The 22,789-nt window shown below is 42.1% G+C and overlaps 1 protein-coding gene across 4 annotated transcripts in view; it reads right to left on the minus strand.

Annotated features, from left to right (window-relative positions):
* LOC129853733 (solute carrier family 23 member 2-like) overlaps positions 1-22,789 on the minus strand; it is a 73,784-nt gene that overhangs the window by 34,986 nt on the left and 16,009 nt on the right. The window contains exons 2-3 of one of the 4 annotated variants that reach the window (XM_055920082.1): positions 1,797-1,858; positions 15-214 (exon numbers count right to left, since the gene is read on the minus strand). In XM_055920082.1, the coding sequence (XP_055776057.1) occupies positions 15-214; positions 1,797-1,845 (249 nt within the window). In that variant the 5' untranslated portion in view covers positions 1,846-1,858. Of the gene's footprint in view, positions 1-14; positions 218-1,796; positions 1,859-22,789 lie in introns of all 4 variants that reach the window. The other 3 variants (XM_055920081.1, XM_055920085.1, XM_055920084.1) reach the window with 3 other exon arrangements.

Consider the following 22,789-nt stretch of genomic DNA (forward strand, 5'->3'; position numbering starts at 1 on the left):
CAAGTATACTGTACCGGAATGGGGTAGAAGTCTGCTCTGTGTTTGTTCTCCTCCTCATACTTCGCCCCTTCTCCCTCCATCGACTTAGAGGTGATATTCTTCCCCATGCCCATTCCTCGCTCCTCCTCCTCCCTCACTCTCCCCGTCGCTCTCTCCGGTAGAAACACTGCAGATTGCGCCTTCAGCTCCCTTACATGGTCCAGGACTGTGTCATCTACTGAGAGAGAGAGAAAGAGAGAGTGAGAGAGAGTGAGAAAGAGGGGCGAGAGAGAGAGATTGATCATTTACTATTACTTTCATGAGTGTGGCCATGAGGCCATCTAGACTAGAGCAGTACAGAAGGTAATGTACTATGTAAAGTATTTTAGAAACTGGGCCCTTTGCCCACTGGATCAAAAGCTCCACGGGGGTCACTGAGGCTGTGGCTGGGAAGCAGGGTTGGGCCTAAAGCTGAGTTTACAGAGAGACAGCGGTCTGGTCCTGGTTCCAGAGCCCAAGACTTGACCTGAGGCAACAGTATCTGCACAGTCCCCTTCTCTTTACCCTAGACTGGATCATCAAAGGTCAGAGGGGATCCAGGACTGTGGAAATACCTGATACTGGGATGGGCCTGGAAGACCCAGAAAGAATTCAAAATGGCACCCTATTCCCTCTATAGTGCACTACTTTTGATCAGAGCTCTATAGGCCCTGGTAAAAAGTACTGCACTAAAAAGTGAATGGGGTGCAATTCGGGACACAAATCCAGATGTATGTACTCATACAGTACATGCTGTCGATTACAAACAGAGAAGGAGGTAGGGGATGAGGGAGGAGAGCAAGGATAAAGACAGGGCATTGGGAAGGATAAAGACAGGGCATTGGGAAGGATAAAGACAGGGCATTGGGAAGGATAAAGACAGGGCATTGGGAAGGATAAAGACAGGGCATTGGGAAGGATAAAGACAGGGCATTGGGAAGGATAAAGACAGGGCATTGGGAAGGATAAAGACAGGGCATTGGGAAGGATAAAGACAGGGCATTGGGAAGGATAAAGACAGGGCATTGGGAAGGATAAAGACAGGGCATTGGGAAGGGGCAGATAGGGTCAAAAGTAAAGCAGAGTAGACAGGGAAAATGAGGAGAGCGAGGGATAGACAAAGAAGGAGAGAAAGAAGGTAGAGGGAGAGAAGGGGATAAAAGGTCGGAGATGGGAAGGAGGAGAAGGAAGCGTGGGGAGAGAGAAGGAGAGCGGGATAGAAGCAGGGAGGTAAGTTTGTTAGTCAGGAGGTGGTGTTCTTTCTGGCATCATGTCAACTCCACTCACCCCTCATGTCATCTTTCACTGTCTCACCCCCATGAGACACAAGGCCTTCTTGTCAGACTAATACCTTTCCCCCAACACCCTCACCCCATCCCTCTGATTTAAAAATGATAGACTAAGCCTCCTCTCCAGTCTCCAGAGAAAGCTTTTTAGTCCAGGAGTAGCCTTAATCTAGTTCCGGGAAACTAGCCCTGAGCTTCCTTCTGTCCTTAGCCTTTCCTCACCCTTATTCTACCTCCTCTGCACCAACCCTCTTCTCCCATCCTCCATTCTTCTACCTCCCCCTTCTCTCTTGTGTCTGCCAGCAGTGTTGACTGCGCCCCTCTTCTCCCCCCCTTGCCTTCTCATCCATCTTCAGGTTTAGGATTGGTCATTGTGTGAAGTACCTAGTTGACATCATGCCCCCCCCCCCCCCCCCCCCCCCTCTTTCCCTTTCCTAAGCCCCTCACCCCTTTCTCCCCCCAGTTAGTGTTTTATGTTGTCAAGTAAAGTACCTAGTTGACACATCCCATCGCTCCTGTCGAGCTGGGCAGCGGGGTGCATCTGTGTGGGAGGGCTGAAAGCGATAGAGAGGGGGAGGGGGAGAAAGAGGTTGAGAGAGACAGAGGAGAGAGGTGGGGGGTGGACAGGTGAGGGGTAAGGGGAGAGGGTGAGAGTAGTTAATATGACAGCCAACATTCATTAACCGTTCATCAGTCAGGTAATTAATGACATTGATTAATTGAGCCCTCTCTCTATACACACACACACACAAGCTTGTTACAAAGCCATAGGCCAATCACACACACCTTTTCGTGACATGTAAGTAATAATAAAACACATGAGTTGTTGCCCTAACAGTGTCCTACAGTGGCAGTCTGTCCCATTATAGACTACAGTGGTGTGTGTGTATGGTATGTCCCATAGGCTACAGTGTTATGTGTGACAGGGACTACCACAGCTCTGTTTCTCCCGGCTCAATTCGTTCTGATGAGCCCAGTTTTAACATGAGGAGACACTAGCATGTGAGCCGAGCGGAGCGAGACAGAGACTTTGTGTCTGTGCGGCTGACTGACTTGCACACCATTTACTACCCCCGGGGCATGGAAACCACAGAAACCATGAACGTCAACAAATTCAAAGGGCTCATCACATTTGTCAGAGAGCGCGTCCACCATGAGACACAGAGAGAAACCGAGAGTTACAGAGAGATCCATGGAGCTGATGTCTTAGTGTTGACAACAATCCATCACCCTCTCTTCAAACCCTGGATTCTGAAGGGTACACATTTCAGTGTGGTTGTGTGAGTGTGTGTTTTCAGTCAGTTATGACTCCTTGCAGTTCAAACCAAATTGTATTTGTCACATCCCCTGAACACAACAGGTGTTACCGTGAAATGCTTACTTACAAGCCCTTAACCATCAATGCAGTTCAAGAAATAGTTAAAAAAATATTTACTAAATAAACTAAAGTAAAAAATAAAATAAAAAGTAACACAATAAAATAACAATACCAAGGCTATATACAGGGGGTACCATTACCGAGTCAATGTTCGGGGGTACAGGTTAGTTGCAGAGAAACAGAAGTGAAATTTACAAGAATACGAAATCAGAACTTTACAGAAGCGCCTAGAATAACCTCATGTTCAATCTGTTTATTGTCCACCCAGAGGGATATAGTCCTATGAACACAGTCCTATAACAACAATTATAAACTGGGTGGTTCGAGCCCTGAATGCTGATTGGCTGACAGCTGTGGTATATCAGACCATATATCACAGGTATGACAAAATATTTATTTTTACTGCTCTAATTACGTTGGTAACCAGTTCATAATAGCAATAAGGCACCTCGGGGGGTTTGTGGTATATGGCCAATATAACACGACTAAGGGCTGTATCCAGGCACTCTGCGTTGTTCATAAGAACAGCCCTTAGCCGTGGTATATTGGCCATATACCACACCCCCCTAGTGCCTTATTGCTTAAACAGACAACTTCTTTATCAGAAGCACATACACTGTGTACTAGAATGTGTGGAGATACAGGGTAGGTAAAAAGATAAACGGAGAGCATGAGAGACAGAAATAGAAAAAGACAGAGACAGAGAGAAAAGGGGAACAGAGAAAGAGGAGAAAGACACGTGCAACGCTAACTTTAACCCTACCCAGTATACCCATGGTTGACAGTGCTGGCTACATCACCATGGTAACCTGAGCTCTGTTCCACAGTGATGTAAGATTCCACTTGAGGAACACAATCCCTGCCCACCAGATGTGTGTGTGTGTATGTATCCCAGTCTTACAAGATAATTGTCCACAGCTAAGCATGGCCAGGTCTTTGCAAGAACGATAAATTGTTATGCTTAGTCTAGCCAACAATCTACAACAAATGGCAGAGAGCTAAGCAACCTAGGCCTAGGGGCCTATTCATGAGAGGCTTCTGCTGGTACTTTTCTATTCAGAAACCAAATAAATAACATTTACATTTAAGTCATTTAGCAGACGCTCTTATCCAGAGCGACTTACAAATTGGAAAGTTCATACATATTTATCCTGGTCCCCCCGTGGGAATTGAACCCTGGTCCCCCTGTGGGAATTGAACCCACAACCCTGGCGTTGCAAGCGCCATGCTCTACCAACTGAGCCACACGGGACCTATGATCTTATCTGTATTTGATCTGACCTTGAATAATTTCATACTAGGGATGTGAAAGGGACATAACAGCCAAACAAAGTGCATTTTCACACACAGGTCTGAGCCAGGGGTTTCCAACATTTTCTAGCACGAGAGCTACTTAAAAAGAATGAAAGGTTGCGAGCTACTCATTTTTTAAAAGCGTTCAAACAGGCACATTCTTCTCTTCTGTCAATATACCTGTGAAAATAATGGTTAGCAACCCGTATTTGGAATGACTGGCCCCTCAAAATGATAGTTGGTATTTTCCCCAAATTCTGTTTTCTCAGTTTTATTTTTCCTGGTCTGGGATTTTTTCTAAATGTTTTACTCTCAATATTACAATTATTCATAGAGACACAACAAAACTGTATGTTCTGAGTCCATGTCAATTCTTAAATCACACCAGAAGACCATTTTTCAGGTCTGGGGATAAAAAAAACGAACCGTTTGGGATTTTTGTGTTGTTCCCCTTTAAATTGCCCAACTGGAAAAGTGAGGAATGTGTTGGTCTAGCGATGTTTCTGCTGTTTGGCCTACTGCTGCAGCACATGTCATGGCACAGTTTGTTAAACAATGGCCACCAAATTGATACACGTAATCATAATATTGTTATGTCAGGTATGCCTACTTTACAGTTAACATTTCATTGAGAATGTTTTAGGAGAAAATCTTTCTCTACGCACAAGACGGTTATCATTAGCAGCGCTAACTGGCTACATACGGAGTGATAAACGCACGCACCAGACAGACAGGGGAAATATTGCTGGAAATTAATTGTGAGTTATTGTGTTACGTTAAGCCATTAGTGGCTAAAAACGACTGGGATAATGTCAAATGTGGCTTTGATTTGATAGTAGCCAGGAGCTGTATATTTATGACAGTTTGCGATGAAAAAAATGCATGTACTTTCAGAATTGCTTGGCGAGCTACTCGTAGGTAGCTACTTACTGGTGCTCGTGATCTACCAGTTGGAGACCCCTGTTTCGAGCTATAGTTTGAATCAGAGTTCGATTATTTGTGACATTGTGTTTTTTTGGTCCGGTTGGTTTTACATTGCAAAATGTCAAACAAACTAAAATGCCTAAACAAAACCGTGTTCATGAAAGTAATTAGTTTTTTTGTTTTGTTGATGCTCACATTAAAATCCATATATTTTGTGTCACAAACTTCATATTACTTTCGCTTGGGTCTTCCAACAACGTGCGGGAGGAACTGCGCTCTAACTGCGTCATGACTACGCTATAATCACGGGTATAGCCCCAGCCCAGTCTCCCCTAATCTGCATCGGATGTGATCTTAAATGCGCTGCTTGCAACTCACATAACGCTTCATAGATATGAAATGATGGTACTGTGTGCATTTCATCAAATACTCACAGTCAAACAACCAATAATAATGCCCCGCTTTTCTGGTTCTTTTCCTGTGTTTGGTCCGGACTGCGTTCTCACCTACAGCGAACCGCACCATGGCACGAATGTAATTGGACCGAGGTCACTCTTTTTGAGCGAACCACAGTGCGTTGTTTATTGCGCTCCCGAGTGCAGATAGTTCAGTTAATTTGGACTGGTGTGAACACTAAGGGGGGACACATGCTAGAGTTCGGGGAAAAAACGCTCCAAACCAATTTGGTATGAAAGCCCCCTAACTCTAGATAATAGTATTGATCTAGATAATAGTATTGATCATGACAGACAGGGTCTCTGAAGGTTTTGTAACTATGCAGCTCTGCTGCTTATCCGTTTCCTCCATCTCTCTTCCATCACTCCTGCATCTCTATCTCCTTTCACTCGGACAACAATAAAAGGTCAATAGAGCACTGGCCTGGAAAGGGCAGAGGCCACAGAACTATTTATTTTACCTTTATTTAACTAGGCAAGTCAGTTAAGAACAAATTCTTATTTTCAATGACGGCATAGGAACGAACAGTGGGTTAACTGCCTTGTTCAGGGGCAGAATGACAAATTTGTACCTTGTCAGCTCGGGGACTCAAACTTGCAACCTTTTGGTTACTAGTCCAATGCTCTAACCACTAGGCTACACTGCTGGGGTGTGTGTGTTGTTGGTGTGTGGCGGGGGAGGGTGGGGTCGCTGTTGAGATGACAGCTTTGGACCAACACGGCCAACTCTTCTTTGTTGAAAATTCTAACAAAAGTAGCTGTAGAGAAGAGTGACATTGTGAAGTTTCCCTCCTTAGAGGGGATAAAAGCTATTGGCTGTAAATCTCTCTGGTCCTGAGGATAAAAGAATGCCGACACCCCAGGAAGGCCTATTAAACCATGTTAATGCTCCACCGCTATACTGCCCATCACAAAGAGCTTAAATACTAATCAAACATGGTTATGTTTAAACCATCTATACAGTACACCTACAACACAAAAAGGCTTAAATATATAAGAAAGGGTGTGTGTATTGTAACTATGCAGCTTTGCTGCTTATCCGTTTCCTCCATCTCTCTTCCATCACTCCTGCATCTCCTCTCACTCGGACAACAATAAAGGTCAAGAGAGCATTGGCCTGGAAAGGTCAGAGGCCACAGAACTATCCTGGGGTGTGTGTGTTGGTGTGTGGCGAGGGAGGGTGGGATCACTGTTGAGATGACAGCTTTGGACCAGGGTTTGTGTGATGGTGGATTGTCATGGGATGTGGTGGTGCAGATTGGATGGGGGCCGTCCTTTCTTGTTTGGATGGGGGCCGTCCTCCCCCCCAGCAATAAGAGACAGACAGACAGACGCACGCACACAAACACACACTTCAAGTCCTCTTCCTACAGTTCTCTGTGCAAAAAAAATCAGAAGACAAAGCCACTTGCTCCAGAAAAGCATGGGCACTTCTCCTCAATAATAATATGTAACAGTTACTAGTTTTAGCAACAGAAACAGACTGTTTGAATTAGAGGTTGGCCGATTAATTAGGGCCGATTTCAAGTTCTCATAACAATCGGTAATCGGCCTTTTTGGATGCCGATTACATTGCAATCCACGAGGAGACTGCGTGGCAGGCTGACCACCTGTTACGCGAGTGCAGCATCTAAATGACCTTGTGGCTGCAAGGAGCCAAGGTGAGTTGCTAGCTAGCATTAAACTTATCTTGTAATTTAAAAAAATTTTTTTTTTTAATCTTCACATAATCAGTAGTTAACTACACATGGTTTATGATATTACTAGATTAACTAGCTTGTTCTGCATTGCATATAATCAATGCGGTGCCTGTTAAATGTATCATTGAATCACAGCCTACTTTAACTTCGCCAAACGGGTGATGATTTAACAAAAGCGCATTCGCGAAAAAAACCCCACAATCGTTGCACAAATGTACCTAACCATAAACAGCAATGCCTTTCTTAAAATCAATACACAAGTATATTTTTTAACCCTGCATATGTAGTTAAAATAAATTAATGTTAGCAGGCAATATTAACTAGGGAAATTGTGTCACTTCTCTTGCATTCAGTGCAAGCAGAGTCAGGGTATATGCAGCAGTTTGGGCAGCCTGGCTCGTTGCGAACTGTGTGAAGACAATTTCTTCCTAACAAAGACCGTAATTCATTCGTGCAATGTAACAGCAATATTTAGACTTAGGGTTGCCACCCGTTCGATGAAATACGTAACGGTTCCGTATTTCACTGAAAGAATAAACGTTTTGTTTTCGAAATGATAGTTTCTGGATTTGACCATATTAATGAACAAAGGCTCGTATTTCTGTGTGTTTATTATAACTAAGTGTATGATTTGATATTTGATAGAGCAGTCTGACTGAGCGGTGGTAGGCAGCAGCAGGCTCGTAAGCATTCATTCAAACAGCACTTTCCTGCGTTTGCCAGCAGCTCTTAGCAATGCTTGAAGCACAGCGCTGTTTATGACTTCAAGCCTATTAACTCCTGAGATTAGGCTGGCAATACTAAAGTGCCTATAAGAACATCCAATAGTCAAAGGTATATGAAATACAAATGGTATAGAGAGAAATAGTCCTATAATTCCTATAATAACTACAACCTAAAACTTCTTAACTGGGAATATTGAAGACTTACGTTAAAAGGAACCACAAGCTTTCATATGTTCTCTTATTCTGAGCAAGGAACTTAAACGTTAGCTTTTTTACATGGCACATGTCGCACTTTTACTTTCTTCTCCAACACTGTGTTTTTGCATTATTTAAACCAAATTGAATACGTTTCATTATTTATTTGAGATTAAATAGATTTTCTTTATGTATTATATTAAGTTAAAATAAAAAGTGTTCATTGTTCATTCAGTATTGCTGTAATTGTCCTTATTACAAATATATATATATATATATATATTTTTTAATGATTGGCCGATTAATCGGTATCTACTTTTTTTGGTCCTCCAATAATCAGTATCAGCGTTGAAAAATCATAAAATCGGTCAACCTCTAGTTTGAATTGAACAAGAGTCAAGACTACAGCACTTATTTTATGTACTGTTGGTGGAGACAGATCTGTTAAAACACTAAATACTCTTAACCTTTGAGATACAGAACAGAGGCAACACGGCCAACTCTTCTTTGTTCAAAATTCTAACAAAAGTAGCTGAATAGAAGAGTGACAGAGTGGCATTGTGACGTTTCCCTCAGAGGGGATAAGAGCTATTGGCTGTAAATCTCTCTAGTCCTTTTCATTACAGCAGCTGTGGCTGGTGTTGCTGTTGCAATTCATTAGTTGACTCTGTGGGGGGGCACTATTTAAACACAATAGTGTTACAATAGTGTCAGACTGTCGCTGACTGAGTTTGAGGATGAAAGAATGCCGACACCCCAGGAAGGTCTATTAAACCATGTTAATACTCCACCGCTATACAGCCCATCACAAGGAGCTTAAATACTAATCAAACATGGTTATATTTAAACCATCTATACAGTACACCTACAACACAAAAGGGTGTGTGTGTGTATTGCAACTATGCAGCTTTACTGCTTATCCGTTTCTTCTCCATCTCTCTTTCATCACTCCTGCATCTCCTCTCACTCTGACAACAATAAAAGGTCAAGAGAGCATTGGCCTGAAAAAGGTCAGAGGCCACGGAACTATGCTGGGGTGTGTGTGTTGGTGTGTGGCGGGGGAGGTTGGGGTCGCTGTTGAGATGACAGCTATACCATCTATACAGTACACCTACAACAAAAAAGGGCCTACATACTAATGAAAGACAGCAGGCAGAAAGGGTGTGTGTAGTGTATTGCAACAGAGCAGCTATCTATGGAATTCAAGCCTATATTGTACAGTACACACAGACTAAGCACTGCTCACTACAAACACTAACACAGTGGAGTTGACTAAACAGTATATTCACATGGTCCTATCAATGTAAAGAATCCAAACATGGATATGAATTCCCCCTGTGTAAATATACAGTTGAAGTCAGAAGTTTACATACACCTTAGCCAAATGCATTTAAACTCAGTTTTTCACAATTCCTGACATTTAATCCTAGTAAAAACTCCCTGTCTTAGGTCAGTTAGGATCATCACTTTATTTTAAGAATGTGAAATGTCAGAATAATAGTAGAGAGAATGATTTATTTCAGCTTTTATTTCTTTCATCACAGTGTATTGATGTCACCGTAACAGCCCTATTTGTGACCGTTGTATTCTGTTACCTAAGCATTGAAGCCTGCTTACTTACCTGCCTGCGCCCCAGGCTGGAATGGAATGTTATTCAGAGAAATGGAACATGCACGTGAGCGATTCAGTGATCGCACTCTGAGCCACAGAAGTTACACCAACACACGGTGACACTGTCTTTCTTTTCTTCATTTCCCTTGCTCTTCTCTCTCTCCCTCTCTCTGAGGTCCAGAAACATGTTGTGACCCAGCACAGCAGTGTAATCTTAGTCACATGTTACCTACGGCGGGCAAACACACCACAATCCGCGTCAGAGTTTGGTAAGACTGCGACCCGTGTCCTGGGCGGTTCTTCCATGACCAGGCAAGAACCGCCCAGGGAAAACACGCCCAAAACCTGCCCCCTCTTTTAGTTGTCTCCTGGATGCTTCGCTTTCTATTGGCTTGGCTACATCCTCATTCTACGTGTCGCAGTAGCTGCTTACTTCCTCATTCTACGGGGTTGCAGTAGCAGCCAGTTTTTGAACTCCAAAGAAAAAAGGTACACTACATGATCAAAAGTATGTGGACACATCTGCTAGTTGAAAATCTAATTCCAAAATCATGGGCATTAATAATGAGTTGGTCCCCCCTTTGCTGCTATAATAGCCTCCACTCCTCTGGGAAGGCTTTCCACTAGATGTTGGATTATTGCTGCAGGGACTTGCTTCTATGCAGCCACAACAACATTAGTGAGGTCGGCCACTGGTGTTGGGCGATTAGGCCTTGCTCGCAGTCACCGTTCCAATTCATCCCAAAGGTGTTCAATGGGGATGAGGTCAGGGCTCTGTGCAGGCCAGTCAAGTTCATCCACACCAATCTCGACAAACCATTTCTGTATGGACCTCGCTTTTTGCATGGGGCCATTGTTATGCTGAAACAGGAAAGGGCCTTTCCCAAACTGTTGCCACAAAGTTGGAAGTACAGAATCATCTAGAATGTAATTTTATGCTGTAGAGTTAACATTTCCCCTTACTGGAACTAAGGGGCCTCGTCCGAACCATGAAAAACTATCCCAGACCATTATTCCTTCTCCAACAAACTTTACAGTTGGCACTATGCATTGGGGCAGGTAGCGTCCTCCTGGCATCCGCCAAACACAGATTTGTCCGTTGGACTGCCAGATGGTGAAGCGTGATTCATCACTCCAGAGAACGCATTTCCTCTGCTCCAGAGTCCAATGGCGGCAAGCTTTACACCACTCCAGCTGACGCTTGGCATTGCGCATGGTATTTCTTAGGCTTGTTTACTGCTGCTCGGCCACGGAACACCATGTCATGAAGCTCCATACGAACAGTTCTTGTGCTGACGTTGCTTCCAGAGGCAGTTTGGAACTCTGTAGTGAGTGTGTTGCAACGGAGGACATGTGATTTTTATGCACTACACGCTTCAGCACTCGGTGTTCCTGTTCTGTGAACTTGTGTGGCCTACCACTTCGCGTCTGAGCCGTTGTTGCTCCTAGACGTTTCCACCTCACGATAACAGCACTTACAGTTGACCGGAGCAGCTCATAGCAGGGCAGAAATTTGACGAACTGACTTGTTGGAAAGCTGGCATCCTATGATGGTGCCACATTGAAAGTCACTGAGCTCTTCAGTACAGGCCATTCTACTGCCAATGTTTGTCTATGAAGATTGCATGGCTGTGTGCTCGATTTTATACACCTGTCAGCAATGGGTGTGGATGAAATAGACGGATCCACTAATTTGAAGGGATGTCCACATACTTTTATATATATAGTGTATGTACATGTGGTGCTATCGCTCCTGAATATAAACCCGTACAGTTGACAAACCCCTGTAACTGTATTGTATACACAACCAACCATAAGTATGTTTGAAACGTGTGAAAACCTTTCTACTACTGTTAGTTTCCAAATTGTACTGAGTGCTACAAGAAATTGTTCTTTTTAGCTGATCTAGCTAACATTAGCTAGCAATGCTAACTAGCTTAGTCAAAGGTACAGATGTAGCATAGCAATGCAAAGTTACTCCCCGTAATATAAATTAAGGCAAGGTCAATGCATAGCAGTTAAAATGATTGTTACTGGCCTCGTTTAGGGATAGTGAGGAGTAACGTTGGTTCCCCCATTTGAATCATAATTCTCACAAAGTCAATTTTCAGACATTCTCCACACCCTTTTGATGAATTTGATCAAATTAGTGTTTTGCATGTTTTTGCTTTTTACTTGAAGTGATATACATTTTTGGGCCTGTATCCCAAAAATGTCCTTTTTAAGTTATACGAATCAAATCAACAACACTTACTTTTCAATACTCTGACAAAATCGGTGGAAGAATTAAGGTCATTGTGCAAATAGTGTGGGATAGACCATAAGGGCTCAAACATAGACCTTGTCATCAGGCTGAGAGAAGTTGAAGACTAAAGCTACATAAGACAAGGTTTTTCAGCAGGTCTGGGGTGCATCAGGTAATTAAAATGTCCTTTTGGTCGTTGACGGTTAGTGTATTAAACCATAGTTGTTCAACTCTATTTTTCAGCAATACCTGCTTATAGTGAATAATTGCATGAATTGATTGTAAAAGCACACACACTTTGTATGACGCTAGCTACTTAATCCTTCACCTGAAAAATATTGCAAGATGGCGTCGACAGAGGGTTGCCTCGCTTCTAATCCTTTGGAAACTATGTAGTATTTAGTTTTTTAAATTTATTATTTCTTACATTGTTAGCCCAGAAAATCTTAAGTGTTATTACATACAGCCGGGAAGAACTATTGGATATCAGAGCGACGTCAACTTACCAGCACTACAACCAGGAATAGAACTTTCCCGAAGCGGATCCTATGTTTGAACCACCCAAGGCATTCGAACTGATTCCAGAGGCTGACCCAAAACAATTCCGTCACAGGAGAGGTAGACGAGTGGCCTTCTGGTCAGACTTCAGAGGTGCACACATCACCCACCACTCCGAGTATTTTACTCGCTAATGTTCAGTCTCTAGATAACAAGGTAGACAAAATTAGGGCTAGGGTTGCTTTCCAGAGACATCCGGGATTGTAACATACTCTGTTTCACAGAAACATGGGGGACATGCTCTCTGGGGACATGCTGTCGGAGTCGGTACAGCCACCGGGATTCTTTGTGCGTCGCGCTGACAGGAATAAACATCTCTCAGGGAAGAAGGGCGGGGTGTATATTTCATGATTAATGACTCATGGTGTAATTGTAACAACATACAACAACTCAAGTCCTTCTGTTGACAGGACCTAGAATTCCTCAAATCAAATGCGCTCAGTATTATCTCCCAAGAGAATTCTAGTTGGTTATTGTCACTGCGGTGTATATCCCCCCAAGCCGAGACCACGATGGCCCTCAAGAAACTCCACTGGACTATATGCAAACTGGAAACCATATATCTGGAGGCTGCATTTATTGTAGCTGACGATTTTAACAAAGCAAATTTGAGAACAAGGCTACCTAAATTCTGTCAGCATATCGATTGCAGTATCTGGGCTGGCAAAACACTGGATCACTGCTACTCTAACTTCCGCGATGCATACAAGGCCCTCCCCCAGCCTCCGATCGGGAAAATCCGACCACATCTCCATTTTGCTTCTCCCATCCTATAGACAAACTCAAACAGGATGTAGCACCATTCAATGCTGGTCTGACCAATCGGAATCCACGCGTCAAGATTGTTTTGATCACGCGGACTGGAACATGTTTCGGGTAGCCTCAGAGAATAATATAGATGTATATGCTGATTCAGGGAGATTTATAAGGAAGCGCATAGGATATGTTGTTCCCACTGTGACTATTAAAACCTACCCTAACCAGAAACCTTGGAAAGATGGCAGCATTTGTGTAAATCTGAAAGTGCGAACCACCGCATTTAGCCATGGAAAGATGACCGGGAATATGTGTAACAGTGTACTTATTCCCTCCGCAAGGCAATCAAACAAGCGAAACATCAGTACAAGGACAAAGGGGAGTCGCAATTCAACGGCTCAGACACGATACGTGCAGTTGAAGTCGGAAGTTTACATACACTTAGGTTGGAGTCAATTAAACTCGTTTTTCAACCACTCCACACATTTCTTGTTAACAAACTATAGTTTTGGCAAGTTAGGTAGGACATCTACTTTATGCATGACACAAGTATGTAAACAATTGTTGGAAAACAGACAGATTATTTCACCTAATCACAATTCCAGTGGGTCAAAAGTTTATATACACTAAGTTGACTGTGCCTTTAAACAGCTTGGAAAATTCCCCAAAATTATTTCATGGCTTTAGAAGCTTTGGATTGACTCAAATGATGTCAATTAGCCTAATGGAGGTGTACCTGCGGATGTATTTCCAGTTCTACCTTCAAACTCATTGCATCTTTGCTTGACATCATGGGAAAATCAAAAGAAATCAGCCAAGACCTCAGAAAATAAATTGTAGACCTCCACAAGTCTGGTTGATCCTTGGGAGCAATTTTCAAACGCCTAAAGGTACCACGTTCATCTGTACAAACAATAGTATGCAAGTATAAACACCATGGGACCAGGCATCCGTCATACCGCTCAGGAAGGAGACACGTTCTGTCTCCTAGAGATGAACGTACTTTGGTGCGAAAAGTGCAAATAAATCCCAGAACAGCAGCAAAGGACCTTGTGAAGATGCTGGAGGAAACAGGTACAAAAGTATCTATATCCACAGTAAAACTAGTCCTATATCGACATAACCTGAAAGTCCGCCCAGCAAGGAAGAAGCCACTACTCCAAAACCGCCATAAAAAAGCCAGACTACGGTTTGCAACTGCACATGGGGACAAAGATCGTACTTTTTGGAGAAATGTCCTTTGGTCTGATGAAATAAAAATAGAACTGTTTGGCCATAATGACCATCGTTATGTTTGGAGGAAAAAGGGGGAGGCTTGCAAACCGAAGAACACCATCCCAACCGCGAAGCACGGGGGATGGCAGCATTATGTTGTGGGGGTGCTTTGCTGCAGGAGGGACTGGTGCACTTCAAAAATAGATGGCATCATGAGGGAGGAAAATTATGTGGATATATTGAAGCAACATCTCAAGACATCAGTCAGGAAGTTAAAGCTTGGTCGCAAATGGGTCTTCCAAATGGACAATGACCCCAAGCATACTTCCAAAGTTGTGGCAAAATGGCTTAAGGACAACAAAGTCAATGTATTGGAGTGGCAATCATAAAGCCCTGACCTCAATCCCATAGAAAATTTGTGGGCAGAACTGAAAAAGCGTGTGCGAGCAAGGAGGCCTACAAACCTGACTCAGTTACACCAGCTCTGTCAGGAGGAATGGGCCAAACTTCACCCAACTTATTGTGGGAAGCTTGTTGAAGGCTACCCGAAACTTTTGACCCAAGTCAAACAATTAAAAGGCAAAGCTACCAAATACTAATTGAGGGTAAGTAAACTTCTGACCCACTAGGAATGTGATGAAAGAAATAAAATCTGAAAGAAATAATTCTCTCTACTATTATTCGGACATTTCACATTCTTAAAATAAAGTGGTGATCCTAACTGACCTAAGACAGGGAATTCTTACTCTGATTAAATGTCAGGAATTGTGAAAAACTGAGTTTAAATGTATTTGGCTAAGGTGTATATAAACTTCCGACTTCAACTGTATATCCAAGTTTGTTTGCGTAACAATTCCACAAACAGACTCAGGTTTATTTGTCTATGCCATATGTTGCAGTATTAAGGTTGAACATTGCTGAATGTCACTTCACATGGAATTTGTTTATAGGTAACCCTGAATGGTCTTTTTCTTAGATTGCTCTTGTCTTTCGATCTGCTGCTGTCCAGTCATTGTGGAAGTTGGAGGTGTTTGGCTGTGTTAGTCAGATTTTGAAACGATTGGGCTGGACAGTTTGATGGAATCACCGAGAAGATTTTTTATTTATTTTTGTATCAACAAACTATATGGAATTCTATAACTACTAGTGGTCCTCCATAAAAAAAAGAACTATATATATATATATATATATTTTTAAAGTGTTTATTTTTTGGGGGTGGGGAACGCATGTTTCCAAATAGTTTAGTTTAGCAGATAACCAGGTAAGGTATGTTTATGTTGCACAGTATATTAGTGAGTCAGGCTGTCTTGATGAATTCTGTGTCAGTTTGTTTCACATATAAATGGGTATACCCTGTTTCAGAGATCTGGACTCGAGTCACGTGACTTAAACTCGAGTAAAACTCACGCCGCAAATGTTGAGATTTGAGACAATTTTTTTTAACACTTGACAGACGACTTGGACTAGAGCATCTATGACTCAGGACTTAACTTGGACTTGAGCTGTAACACCGCTGCTGAGCCGGCAGATGCGGAAAGGCAAGGGGGGAAAAAAATGGTGCACTTGTCTTATATTTTCACAGCGTGTCGCTTGCAAATATGCACTCTCAGCATGGGTTTCCATGAATGTTTATTCTCAGCCAACCACAGACAATGTAGTGGGCGGGGGGAAAACACTTGATTCTAATTAGAGATCTCACAATGTCAGTCAAACTGTAGCTGTACTATCAACACTAGCTATAAATCATTTGGGTGGCCTTTCTATTAGTAATGATGATTCAAACAACATTCATTTCATTATCTGTGAAGTTTATTACGTAGGCCTATGTACTGTAACAGAAAATATAACCTAAATTTAAAAAATTGCATTGAAATTGGTATAAAACACAACACTTGGAGCGCTGGAATTCCATAACTACTAGACTGGCCATGACAGTCATTCTGACTGCTGATATTTCAAATTGTGTAATTGCTAAATCAAAGCATTTAATAAAATAAATTAGGTCATAAGAAACCTCAGGACACCAAATGTAAATTGTAATTGTTAAGAAAATGTATTGATTGATCCAGAAGCGAATAGAGTATAAATACTCAAATAAGTTGCCTGCCCAGCTGGTCAATTCAAACTACACCTAAACTATACTGAAACAAATTTCACACATATAATAATATATGTGGCCTAAAAACAAGATTAAATTGACAATAGTCTGACGGGTAACAATATTATCAAATTGAGAATGAATAGACTGATGACCAGCGCAGCGTGCACTGACAAAGAGAACGGAGCTTACTAAATAGCACTTCTTCAATAGCATTCTATAGCAGTCCATGCAGGCCAGACGTTTTGATTTCTATACCCTACTGGAAAGAGTAGATTGCAAGGTTTCTAAATGAACCTATTTTCCCCAAACAACTCTACAAATTGAACAGATGGTCTTTTTGTGGAAAATATAACTGGTTCCTAGAATAACCGAAGCTCCACGCACACGTTCCTCATGTGAGTACTTGCGACAATCACCAATGCTATTTGGGAAAAATATCCTTTCTATACTGAACAAAACAGAAGCGCAACATGTAAAGTGTTGGTCCCATGTTTCATGAGCTGAAATAAAAGATCCCAGAAATGTTCCACATCCAGCCTCTTCACATATGGGATCGTTTGAGACCAGCCATCCGAACAGCTGATGAAACTGAGGAGTATTTCTGTCTGTAATAAAGCCCTTTTGTGGGGAAAAACTCATTCTGATTGGCTGGCCCTGGCTCCCAGTGGGTGGGCCTATGCCCTCCAAGGCCCACCCACAGTAGCGCCCCTGCCCAGTCATGTGAAATCCATAGATTAGGGTCGAATTTATTTATTTCAATTGACTGATTTCCTTATATGACCTGTAACTCAGTAAAATCTTTGAAATTGTTTTATGTTCCGTTTATATTTTGGTTCAGTATATTTTCTTCTGCTATATTCATACTGTAAAATATGTGTTGACTGTGGTAGGGCAGCAGAATATAAGCCTGTGATGTCTGCTAAATGAACAAGCTGATTTCATTGGCATGGCACAGCCATATAGCCTCGACTACGAAGCAGATAAAACTCAAGAACATGCTATTCTGTTCTTATGAAATAAATTGTCTTGTATCATGTTTTTACTGACCTTTCAAAAATACACTGCTCAAAAAAATAAAGGGAACACTTAAACAACAATGTAACTCCAAGTCAATCACACTTCTGTGAAATCAAACTGTCCACTTAGGAAGCAACACTGATTGACAATAAATTTCACATGCTGTTGTGCAAATGGAATAGACAAAAGGTGGAAATTATAGGCAATTAATAAGACACCCCCAATAAAGGAGTGATTCTGCAGGTGGTGACCACAGACCACTTCTCAGTTCCTATGCTTCCTGGCTGATGTTTTGGTCACTTTTGAATGCTGGCGGTGCTCTCACTCTAGTGGTAGCATGAGACGGAGTCTACAACCCACACAAGTGGCTCAGGTAGTGCAGCTCATCCAGGATGGCACATCAATGCGAGCTGTGGCAAGAAGGTTTGCTGTGTCTGTCAGCGTAGTGTTCAGAGCATGGAGGCGCTACCAGGAGACAGGCCAGTACATCAGGAGACGTGGAGGAGGCCGTAGGAGGGCAACAACCCAGCAGCAGGACCGCTACCTCCGCCTTTGTGCAAGGAGGAGCACTACCAGAGCCCTGCAAAATGACCTCCAGCAGGCCACAAATGTGCATGTGTCTGCTCAAACGGTCAGAAACAGACTCCATGAGGTTGGTATGAGGGCCCGACGTCCACAGGTGGGGGTTGTGCTTACAGCCCAACACCGTGCAGGACGTTTGGCATTTGCCAGAGAACACCAATATTGGCAAATTCGCCTTTGGCGCCCTGTGCTCTTCACAGATGAGAGCAGGTTCACACTGAGCACATGAGCACATGTGACAGACATGACAGAGTCTGGAGACGCCGTGGAGAACGTTCTGCTGCCTGCACCATCCTCCAGCATGACCGGTTTGGCGGTGGGTCAGTCATGGTGTGGGGTGGCATTTCTTTGTGGGGCCGCACAGGCCTCCATGTGCTCGCCAGAGGTAGCCTGACTGCCATTAGGTACCGAGATGAGATCCTCAGAGCCCTCGTGAGACCATATGCTGACACATGCACATTTGTGGCCTGCTGGAGGTCATTTTGCAGGGCTCTGGTAGTGCTCCTCCTTGCACAAAGGTGGAGGTAGCGGTCCTGCTGCTGGGTTGTTGCCCTCCTACGGCCTCCTCCACGTCTCCTGATGTACTGGCCTGTCTCCTGGTAGCGCCTCCATGCTCTGAACACTACGCTGACAGACACAGCAAACCTTCTTGCCACAGCTCGCATTGATGTGCCATCCTGGATGAGCTGCACTACCTGAGCCACTTGTGTGGGTTGTAGACTCCGTCTCATGCTACCACTAGAGTGAGAGCACCGCCAGCATTCAAAAGTGACCAAAACATCAGCCAGGAAGCATAGGAACTGAGAAGTGGTCTGTGGTCACCACCTGCAGAATCACTCCTTTATTGGGGGTGTCTTGCTAATTGCCTATAATTTCCACCTTTTGTCTATTCCATTTGCACAACAGCATGTGAAATTTATTGTCAATCAGTGTTGCTTCCTAAGTGGACAGTTTGATTTCACAGAAGTGTGATTGACTTGGAGTTACATTGTGTTGTTTAAGTGTTCCCTTTATTTTTTTGAGCAGTGTATATCAATTAATATTTCAATTAGGTTGTGTATATTAAATGGATTTATTAGACTGGCGGCTATTGGTACTCATTGCCGCCCAGGTATTCTACTGTTAAATATGCATAGGGTCATTTTGACCGCCATGGCACTGAGGATGAAATGCCCAGAAAGTTTGACATCTATCTAATAGTACTGATAGTATAAAACACACATATTTAGGAAAATTCAGGGACAGTTGGTTTCAAGGTTTTTATTGAAATTAAGTTATTGAAATGACAATATTGAAAATGGTCAGATTAGAACCACCAAAGCGGTCAGTGTTAACCACTGACTTGAGGACTCAAAACCTAAAATAGGGACTTGTGACTTGACCTCAGCTCTGGAACTTGGGACTTGATACTTGCCCATTATTACTTGGGACTTGACTCGAGACTCAAAGGTTAAGACTTGAGACTTGCTAAATTGTGACTTGGTCCCATCTCTGCCTTGATCTATGACATAAAATACTGATCCACACAAACACAGTAAAATGTTTTAGAGGCAGTGCCTTATATAATCATTTTGTTTTTACTGTACTGTGCAGGGCAAGGATATCTTTGTGGCAGATCTGTATGTGACACCTGGGTGCCTTCCATTGGAGCAGACCCTTTCACCACTTTGCCTGTAAGTAAAAGCATAAAATATGGCCGGCATTTAAATACAATTTGACTCACATCTGCCAGTTGACGTCCAATACACTTCCAGAAGTACTAAATGGTAACCGACTAGATATCAAATGAGTAATGTGGTTTCAAATGAACGATGGACATTCTGTATTTAATTTCAGTCTGATGATCATGTGAACGAATCTGTCATCAAGCTATGTGTAAGTGGTTTGAATATCATTGCAGTATGTAGTTACAGTATATTTATTTTTTATTAAAATCATTTTATTAAAACATTATTTATTTTCATTGTATGTCATTATACCCAACTAACTGATGAGCTTTCTGAATTGTATAAAACATTATAATTGTACTGTAGGCCTTGAAGCCACTGCAGAGGGTCATCTACTTTCTTGACTCTGTATGCTTGGAGAACAGATTGCTTGGATTCGGTGACATATCATATGTTGCTGTGTGCAGCTTTAGTTGAGTTATATTTGTGTTGCGCAGTTGGCTAGATAAAGATGATGTGCTTTGTTAGAACACAAAGTCCTGTTCTGCAGACCGTTGGTATATAGTGTTAATTTCACACAATTCCAGTCATGTTCTAGAACCTTTCATTGTGTTTGTGTGTTAATGTTGTATTCTCCTTAAGTGACAATGCACTCGAAGCCAGTGTTTGGAGGATATATTGGAACGGGTGTTGTTAGGGCCGAGACAAAGTCGAGGGCTGGCAAAACGTGCCAATATATCCTCCAAAACACCGGCTTCGAGGGCATTATCACTTTTATACAACGGGTTAGCAACATATTCAAATAATGATTGACAGTTTTTCAGTAAAAATGTTATTTTGATTAATTTATTCATACTATTTTATCCTTCCACAAGATATACTCCAGATACAAATCTAGGGTTGGTACCCAAGCTGGCTGGTTGTTCGTTCCATCTGTTCGGTTGCCAGTCGTTCAGTCTGTTTGTTTTGTATCTATAGACGCGACCCAGTTGTTCGTTCTAAATGTTCTATTGCCATACTGACTGGCAACGTTCTTATCACTTGCTTGCTAGCTAGCCAACTACAGCTAACTTAGTCACGTCAAACAGTGCAGACTGATTAACAACAAAGTAGCTGCATTTACATATGCTGTTTTCTAGTGACATTTATTTGGATACACCCATAAAAATAAGCTAATGATGTGCGATTTCATCTGGCATAGAAAAATGTGCTCTCTCGTCAGGTCGCTGTTGTTCAGAGGAGCTAGCTAACAACACGGCTAACACAATCACTTCAAACTGAGATGGAAAGACTGCAAAATAGCTGCACTGTTTCATTTGATCTGTTTTATATTGATATTTCTTTGTGTGTATATATATATATATATATATATATCTCCATAAAAATTATGCTGATTCATGATTTTGATTGACTGAGAAAAGCTGCCTGTCTGTCTGATCCTGACTAGTTCATTACTATGCGACAAGTGGAGATTGAGTTTGAATATTGAAACAATGTTGCAAATGTTGAAAAGACAGACAGCAAGGTTCATACAAATATCTGGTGTTGAAAACCAACTGTTAGTCTAAAAGAAAAAATGTGAGATAAATGTCAAGATGCTTTTATAGTGGAGATCAAGTTTATAAATTGCCTGGCTGTGCTGATAAGGCAGTGGATTGGTCAGTCAGATGGAACAGAGTAAATAGGCATTTTAACATCATAGATTTATCCGGTGGTAACTTGTGGAATAGACACAGCTGGAATGCGGTTTTAACCAATCAGCATTCAGGATTAGACCCAGCCGTTGTATAATGCATCATAATAACTATGTCCCTTTCAGGGACATTGCACAGCGTATATCACTGGGTCAGTGGACTCATAGGTGGAGCAAACATTTTTTTTTACCAGCCTTCACATTATTTCAAACATTGCTGCATATCAACTCCTGCTGTCCACAAGGTGTTGATGTTTCTTTGTGTGTGTATAATTTCTTCCTCTTTAAATGTAGATGTAGCACAATTGTTCAGTATCATACATTTTGGTTTTTACAGTACGCACTGTACATGGCACTGGATGCCCCGTTTGACTTCTCCCAGGTTAGCTGAAATAACTGTCACCTTGAAATTAAAATGTCTACAGATCGCAATAACACTGAAAAATGTACCTTTTGTTGCGCTTGTCAATGGCAATCCACTCCACCCCCCCCTCGTTTCCACCGACATGCCAGCATTGAGAAAGTGGTGGTGTGCCATGTTGCTCGAACTCCAACACCAAAGGTTAAGTCAACAAAATATCTGTACAAATTAGATTCCCCACAAAAAAAGTCCTCTCAGAACTGTTGTGCGGAAGTAAGTTCTCATTAGTTCAACTGTATGGTAACTATGTACTGACAGCAAAGTGCACTGCCTATCTGATAACAGAAGTCTAAATGGCTGGTGCATGTCGAAACATTTAGGAAACACAGTGACTGGGATATACAGATGTGGGATTTTTATGCAATACAAGAAATTTAAAGAGTGACCAAAAGCACCGATTCCGCATGTGTTTCTCTGTTGCTCATTAAGAAAAACGAGACTTCAGTCTTTGGTGTGTGGTTCGATGTGGCAGTTATTCATGTTTGTCCCCATGAGAAACCATAGTAACAAAGACAGTATCACTGACTCAAAATAGTCAGAACAAATTGAAGATAACTCAAGAAATCTGTAATTAAAAAAAAAAGGTCCAATGCAGCCAATATAAAATAATTTCTGGGTAACAATTAAGTACCTTACTGTGATTATTTTAACTTTTTTTTTTTTTTAACTGTCACAAATAAACAGAAATAGCTTCTTAGAAAAGGGCAATTTCTCAAGCAAGAATTTGCTATGACTGTTTGGGGCTGATCTGAGTAGGGAGGAAAAATCTGAATTGTGCTGCTATTGACAGAGAGGTTTGGAACTCTTATTGGTCTATTAACTAATTTACCACATGATGATGTCAACATGGAAGGGCAAAACTCCATCCCACCAAAACAGGCTGAAATTTCCAAACAGCTCGTACATTAAAATGACATCATAATTTTCACAATTTCATAGTATTATTTCA

The sequence above is a fragment of the Salvelinus fontinalis genome, chromosome 4 (assembly GCF_029448725.1).
Source record: "Salvelinus fontinalis isolate EN_2023a chromosome 4, ASM2944872v1, whole genome shotgun sequence".
NCBI classification, from domain to species: Eukaryota; Metazoa; Chordata; class Actinopteri; order Salmoniformes; family Salmonidae; genus Salvelinus; species Salvelinus fontinalis.